This window comes from Nuphar pumila, chromosome 10 (assembly GCF_984573655.1).
Source record: "Nuphar pumila chromosome 10, dmNupPumi1.hap1.1, whole genome shotgun sequence".
In the NCBI taxonomy this organism is placed as follows: domain Eukaryota; kingdom Viridiplantae; phylum Streptophyta; class Magnoliopsida; order Nymphaeales; family Nymphaeaceae; genus Nuphar; species Nuphar pumila.
In genome coordinates this window covers 119,062,018-119,070,056 of record NC_143258.1, presented here as the reverse complement: position 1 = coordinate 119,070,056, position 8,039 = coordinate 119,062,018, and the positions used below count along the sequence as shown (strand labels likewise).

The window sequence follows — 8,039 nt, the reverse complement described above, 5'->3', positions numbered from 1 at the left end:
GCATCACTTACGCACCACGAGTATTTACCTAATTTACATGCTTTTGCCTTTACATTTTTCTTATTTTTTTTTGCATGGTATTTTTAGCCGCATGAGATGCTTAGCACTAAGCATCGCACAATTAACATAGTTACGCACCTGCAAAGCACAAATATACAAACGGAGGATTGGCCTATGGTGCCTTTTTTATAGGTGTACCATTGGCTGAAATGTTGGCTCACGACACGATGCAGTGAGGTAAGCGATGAATTACTATAGTCGTACACTCTGTGTGCGGTGGATTGTCGCAGCTCGCATGAAGCGTCAAAAGTTTACTGGAACTCTAAAGGCAATTTCTCGTCTCAGCTTAGCAACCCCAGGTTAGGTGAGGCCACCCGCTGAGTTTAAGCATATCAATAAGCGGAGGAAAAGAAACTTACAAGGATTCCCCTAGTAACGACGAGCGAACCGAGAATAGCCCAGCTTGAGAATCGATAGGTGTCACCTATCGAATTGTAGTTTGTAGAAGCGTCTTCATCGACGGACTCGACCCAAGTCGCCTGGAAGGGGGCGTCAGAGAGGGTGAGAGCCATGTCATGTTCGGACCCTGTCACACCACAAGGCGTTGTCAACGAGTCGGGTGGTTTGGGGGTCGTCAGCACACGACACACAACGACATTAGTGCTCGGGGGTCATCGGCAGCGGCACACAACATCGTCGGTGCTTGGGGGTCGACGATGGTGGCACATGACACACGACGGCGTCGATGCTCGGGCGACGGGCGGCGGCACACGATAGCGAAAGATGGAGTGAGTGAAGAAGGAGAGGGCGACGGACAACCGGACGATGAGCGACAGAATGAAATAGAAAGGGAAAAGAAAGGGGCTCGGATTAGCGACGGAAAAATAGTGTCGCTCATCCGTCGTGAAGTTGCGACAGAGTGTGAGACAAAATTTATCTTATGCAAATTTGCAACAGAATTTTTCCATCCCAAATTCTGCAACTAATTCCAATTTTAGGGTTGGATAGTTTTCTCTTGCTAATCCGTCACAACGTTGCGATGAATTATTTTCGTCGCAAATTTTCGTCTCTAAATAACATTTTTCTTGTAGTGATTGTAGAATCATTAAATTTCAAAATGTCACAAGTTCCATAAGAAAGAAATGAATATCAAAGTAGAGAATAAAAAAAGCAAGAGATTAATGTCTGCTGTGCGTTTTCAAGAAATTTGTATATATAATAAAAGTGAAAGTTGTTTAATCCAATCATGCTTAACGAAAATGCACGCACTGATGTTCAATGTTTTTTTTGCAAAAAAAACTTAGTGGTGAAAGGTCCCAGTTCTTCTCTTAAAGGCTCAAGCCTTTCCCGCCCAGTTTAAATTAAAAAAAAGGTATTTTTAGTGGTGCTTCAAAAGTGCTGCTAAAAGCCTTTTTTTTATAAAAAAAAAATGTTTGAGCGTCCAACTTCCGCGAGATGGATGCTCAGCGCACGTGCGTTTTCATTAAGCACAAATGGATTAAGCGGCTACCACTCATTCTCTCTCTCTCTTTATATATATATATATATATATATATATATATATATATATATATATATATATATATATATATATATATATATATATATAAAAGGTCCCAGCGGAACTGACACCAAAAGCGCCGTTAAAGCCTTACTTGGAGAAAAAACATTCAGTTTTTTAGCATTTTTTATTATTTTTTTATGCTGACTGTTCATCACGCACGTGCAATGGACGATCAAACGTGATTAAGCTTGGGTTAAACACCTATTCATCAAGTAGCTACGCATTTTTCTCTCTCTCTCTCTCTCTCTATATATATTGGGGTATTTAGATTACCAAGTTCAACATAATCTGTTCTGCATCGAACCTTCGATATTGATTTAGATTTGAATTTTATCTTTTTTATTTTTAAGATAACTTTTAGCACTTCCGTCAGTATCAGTGTGTATCGGCCTGAACCAACAGATGCGTATTGTATCAGATCGTATCGTCAAAAAATTGATACGCTTATTGACCTGAATCAGCTATTATTTAATAAATATAAAAAAAATAGCTTAAATTTATTTATTTTTTATAATTTTAATATTATTTTAATGACTTTAACACTTGTGAATTTGTAATTGATACGTAATATTTTTGTAATTATTTTTTAGTGGATTCAGAACGATTCACTCACCTGAATCGTTGGCCAAACGATACAGGTCCGATTCCGATGCTGACAACATTGTTTCCAATCATGGGGTAACATGAAAACATTTTTACGAGTAAATTGATTGGCTGCTTTGGTGGGGTCCAGCGCCAACCTGTCACTTTTTTGTTTGATCGTTTTATTGGACCTGCATTATTGAAGCTTGTCCGCTCGATTTTACGGTGCTACATGTGTATGCCCCACCGGCCTCGTATCAGTACATGGGGGCATACATGTGTGTTGGCGTTGGCGGCCAAGTTGCCACAGAAGACACGAACGTAACGAGTCTTCGGAGGAAAGGTAGAACCCAAAGGCGGCTTAAATCAAAAGGTATTCAAATATGGTAGGCGAATATTTTTCCCAATTTCATGGAAACATTAGTTGCCATACGATGCTATGAGATACGATACGATTATTTTTTCATGTAACAAGACGAGAGCAGATCTAGTGATCTGCAAAATCATGATGTGATGAGCTTTCTTTTCTTTTTTTTTTAAAAAAAGAAGCTCATCATAAAAGTACTGACGACATCATCATTGGTTGGTGGCTGCGATGCGATGGTGGTTGTTGATCACCATATCCGGTGGCAACTTGGATATTAGAGCATTTTCCACACCACAGCCATCTTGATCTGAAGGCTCTCTCTCTCTCTCTCTCTCTCTCTCTCTCTCTCTCTCTCTCTCTCTCTATATATATATATATATATATATATATATATATATATATATATATATATTCTTATCACCAACGCTCCCATGCCAAAGGCTGCTTAAATCAAAAGGTATTCAAATATGGTAGGCGAATATTTTTCCCAATTTCATAGAAACATTAGTTGCCATACGATGCTATGCGATACGATATCATCATTGGTTGGTGTGCTGCGATGCGATGGTGGTTGTTGATCACCACATCCGGTGGCAGCTAGGATATTAGAGCATTTTCCACACCACAGCCATCTTGATCTGAAGGCTCTCTTCCTCTCTCTCTCTATATATATATCTTCTTGTCACCAACGCTCCCATGCCAAAGAGAACAAAAGAGAGAGGTATATATATAGAGAGAGATGGCTTCACCATTCCTTTCTATCTTCTTCCTTGCAATTATCCTCACCACAGTAGATTCAGCCATCCCTTCTCCTGGCACACACCCTCTAGACCCACTAACAGCTTCAGAAATGATCCAAGTTAGGGACATAATCCTCAACTCCAAGCTCTTCTCTCCATACAATGCAACCCTTCAATTCAACTACATGGGTCTAGAAGACCCAGACAAAAGCACCCTTCACTTGTGGTCATTATGGAAACCATCCACTTTATCTTCTTCTTCACCAAAAAGGAGAGCAAAGGTGATAGCCACCTCTTCATCTCAAGTATATGAAATCCTGGTGGATTTGTCATCTCATTCTATTGTATATGGCTACCCCTTTCATGGTAATGGGTACCCCACTTTTACCTCAGATGAGTTGTCCAAAGCTTCTGATTTACCACTGAGTTACCCTCCTTTCGTTCATTCCATTGCTGCTCGAACCCTAAATCTCTCTTTGATTGAATGTGATACCTTCGCTTTGGGGTGGTTTGGAGAGAAGGTGCAAACAAAGAGGGCCATCAAGGTCCAGTGCTTTTACCGTGATGGCACTGACAATTTCTATCTTATGCCAATTGAAGGAGTCACCCTCTTGGTAAATTTGGACAAAATGGAGGTTGTGGACTATACCGATCGGTTGCGGGTTCCATTGCCCAACCCGGAAGGTACTGAAATCCAAGCCTCAAGGCTGAAGCCCCCTTTCCAACCCGGGACCAAACCCATAAACCTGGTCCAGCCAGAGGGACCAGGTTTCGAGATCGCTGGTCACATGGTCAAGTGGGCTAATTGGAGGTTCCACATTGGGTTTGATGATCGGTCTGGCTTAGTCATCTCGGTCGCATCCATTTATGATGCTGAGAAGCAAAGATACCGGCGGGTCTTGTACAAGGGATTTGTATCGGAGGTCTTTGTGCCGTATATGGACCCTACGGATGATTGGTACTTCAAGGCTTATATGGATGCTGGCCAGTTTGGGCTCGGTCAATTGATTCAATCACTCGAGCCTTTGACCGATTGCCCCGAGAATGCGGTCTTCTTTGATGTGAATCCAGTCAGTGGAGGCGGTACTCCGACTAAGGTCAAGAACGCGATCTGCATGTTCGAGCGGTACGCCGGAGATGCATCGTGGCGGCACAGTGATGACAGCACGGACCCACGCATGTTGGTGAGTGCCTCGATGGTCGGTTTATCCTAGCTAGACCATAAATAGTTTGACTGGGTTTGATGGTCCAATCTGGTTTGGTTTTGCAGATCAGGGAGGTCAGACAAGAGGTGAATCTAGTGGTAAGAATGGTTTCGACTGTGGGAAACTATGATTACATTGTGGATTGGGAATTCAAGCAGACCGGATCCATCAAAGTTGCGGTAATTAATTTGGTGACCTAAGCATGCATCATATATTTCTTAGCTTTTCTCTCTTTTTTCATACAATTCCTCACAACAACAACAACAACTACGCCTTCATCCCAAAACAATTGGGGTCAGCGATATGAACCAAAAAAGAAATTCATTTTGGGTCTTTCACATGAATCCTTTTCCTCCAATCATTTCTATCCAATGTCATGTCCTCGGTGAGGTTCAAAGCATTCATATCCTTTCCTATCATCTCCATCCAAGTCTTCCTAGGCCTACCCCGACCTCTTTCATACAATTCCTCAATAACTGTAAATTTCTCTAACACAGTCTATGCCCAATTATGGTACAAGTGGGTCGATATCAGAACCACATCCAGTTCACATATAATGTAACCTGGTTGGATCAAGGTCCAACCTACAAATATCAAAGCTGGGTTCTGGTCGAAAGGAGGCTCAGATTCTAGGAACACAACTAGTAGACCCGCTAGAGAGATGTAAATCTAATTAACCGTTTTATGCTGTGGTTAGGGATTGTACTCAGGGTGTGACCATTGGCACCCCCTTGTGTTAGGAACCTTTCACTTTGCAGTTGCAAGAGATTACTTGATGGATATGGGCAAGGATAGCTGTAGATGCATAAGGAAAAAAAAGCGCTCATCATAAAAATTTGCATTTGTAAAAAAAGAAAAAAATGAAGCTACTAGGCGTATTCACCAAGGTTCATCCAACATTAACATACTCTATATCAAGTAATTTTAATGCTAAAACCTGGTTTCAAACATTCAATATTGATACATTAAGTTTCATCACTCTTAGAAAATCTATTTAAAGAAGAAATTTGCAAATTTAAAGCATTTTATATTATACTGACACCACATGTTAATGTTGATGCAAAGGTAGTTGGTGCAATATAAGTTTGCTTTATAAAAAATTTCAAAATGACATGAAAATTTGTCTCTATAATGTCACTTTAGTATCTTTTTAGTAGATTGGAGAGAGAGAGAGAGAGAGAGAGAGAGAGAGAGAGAGAGAGAGAGAGAGAGAGAGAGAGAGATTCTACCTATTCTTTCCTATTTTAAGGAAAAGGAAAAGTTGGACTCTTAATTTCCTCATAAATTTTCGTCTCTTTAAGTTCTTTTATTTATTTTAGGAAATAGAAAATTCGTCTCATATATCAATTTTGACATACCTAATACATACTTCATAATCTAATACAACTGATAGATTTCTTTTCTAGATTTTTTAAGAACCCCAAAAAGTTTATTACCTGAAATTATTACTTCTTACATATCACATTTTGTCTCCTGTTGTAAACCTTGATAACTGGTTCATACTGTTTTTTAGGTGGGAGCAACAGGGGTCTTGGAAGTGAAGGCCGCTTCCTACACTGATGAAGCAGAGATAACCCAGCCTGTCCATGGTTCCATATTGGCACCTTACACCATTGGTGTCTACCATGATCACTTCATCACCTTCTACCTTGACCTTGATATTGATGGTGCCAACAACTCTTTTGTCCAAGCCAAGATGAAGATGATGAAGGATAGCTCATCACCAAGGAAGAGCTACTGGACTGCTGTGAAAGAAACAGCCAAAACCGAGGCAGATGCAAGACTGACACCAAGCGCAACTGAGCCGGCTGATTTGCTAGTGGTGAATCCAAATAAGTTGACAAGGGTCGGGAACCAAATCGGTTACCGGCTACTTGCGGGCGCGCCGACCGTATCCCTCCTATCGAATGAAGATTACCCGCAAATCCAGGCCGCCTACAGTAAGCACCCCATCTGGGTAACGGCCTATAACAAGTCCGAACAATGGGCTACTGGGACCTATGTTGATCAAAGCAGAGGAGAAGATGGCCTTTCAGTATGGAGTGCCAGGTAAAAATTTTTGCAGTGCAGTCTTAGAGTCTTAAATCAATAGATAGAAAATTTTGGGGTCTGCGCTATCTTTTTGAGATTTGGTAGGGAAGGCTGGAAGTGAATGCGTAGCATACTGTTTGATCCCAAATCCCAATCAAACCTTGGACTTGTAATGCATATATTTTTTAATATGGCAACTTTATCGAAGTGATACAATACCCATGGGAAAAAAAAAGTGATATTTTCAAAAGTCACTTTTTCACAATACTAATGTGATGAAAACGTTTTCTGTGATATCAACCTTATTATATATTATAGTATCATGATTCAGAACTACCATATATTTTCTCTACTTTTTAAATTTTTGCCGAATCAATGTCAAGTTTACCAGTCTACTTGTGTCTTTGTGAGATGAAAAGAGACTTGTAAGTTGGTCTTTTGGATATTTTTCGGTGCAACTTTAAAGGCATCTCTTTGTTTTGACACACCTACATTGGCTTTTTGGAATTGCAGGGATAGGGACATTGAGAACAAGGACATAGTTTTGTGGTACACTGTGGGTTTCCACCACATCCCTTGCCAAGAAGACTACCCAGTGATGGCCACGCTATCTGGTGGCTTTGAACTCAGACCTACCAATTTCTTCGAGCGGAATCCCTTCCTCCACACCAAGCCTCCCAAGCGTCTTGTGTTGAACTGCTCATCCACTTGATGCTCATAAGCTTAGTGGAAATTTTGTTTGGTTTATGTGATTTGGTGTTTGGTTCAGATTAATGTAGTTAAAATTACCAACGGGGGCTCCGCTTGTCTGGCAGGAGCAGTTAGTGCACGTCACCTGCCTAACCCCAGCTCTCTCTATCAAAAAATAAATAAATAATGTTTTTAAAATCATTAGAATGATCGAGGACATGTTATAATTGGAATAATGAAATCATTATTCCTAAATGAAGGATTTAATTTTGTGTTTTGTCATCTTCAATCACTAACATATGAAACCCCAGTTTTTTTTTTAGCTTTTTTTGCTTGCGAGAAACCATCAATTTTTTGGATTGCTGAGAGGTGTAACGTTGACAGTGCCCTGTTCTTGAAACCTCTATCCTGGCTACTGAAAATGCTTTTTCTTATGCTTCAGCTAAGCGCACAGAACACCCCTAGGGGCGAGAGAGAATCCCTTATAAGGTCGTCAATAACAATCTTTTGCAGCTTCTTAGGTTTTCCATCTAGGTATTTTGAGAAGTTTGATAGGTAAATTTTAAAGCCGAAGCAAATTCAGTGTTGGGGGCCAAATACTTATAAAGTGTTCGGCCCAACCAACTGTCACCATGTAGTGGCTCTTGTTGTGCCCCGCATTGTTGGATCTTGATTCGGGCTCGGTGGGGCATGCATAGTCTGCTCTAGTGTATGGTGCATTAAATGCGTATGCAAAGAAATGCAAGAATGACTTGGAACTTCTTGAACCCGAACCCTAGATCTTGGTGCTCATGGGAAGTTTGCAAGAAGATTCAGCCTTACAAGAGCGAAGCAGGTTATATGTTCTCCCCCGAAACACG

General features: G+C 40.7%; 1 protein-coding gene across 1 annotated transcript; it reads left to right on the top strand.

The window, feature by feature from the left end:
• The first annotated feature begins 3,216 nt into the window (after positions 1 to 3,216).
• Positions 3,217 to 7,461, top strand: LOC149828086 (amine oxidase [copper-containing] alpha 2, peroxisomal-like). Its single transcript, XM_090019878.1, has 4 exons — positions 3,217 to 4,437; positions 4,524 to 4,637; positions 5,972 to 6,507; positions 7,003 to 7,461. Exons 1-4 carry the CDS (start codon positions 3,253 to 3,255, stop codon positions 7,199 to 7,201), a joined length of 2,034 nt encoding a protein of 677 aa, XP_089876004.1. The 5' UTR covers positions 3,217 to 3,252; the 3' UTR covers positions 7,202 to 7,461.
• The last annotated feature ends 578 nt before the right edge of the window (positions 7,462 to 8,039 follow it).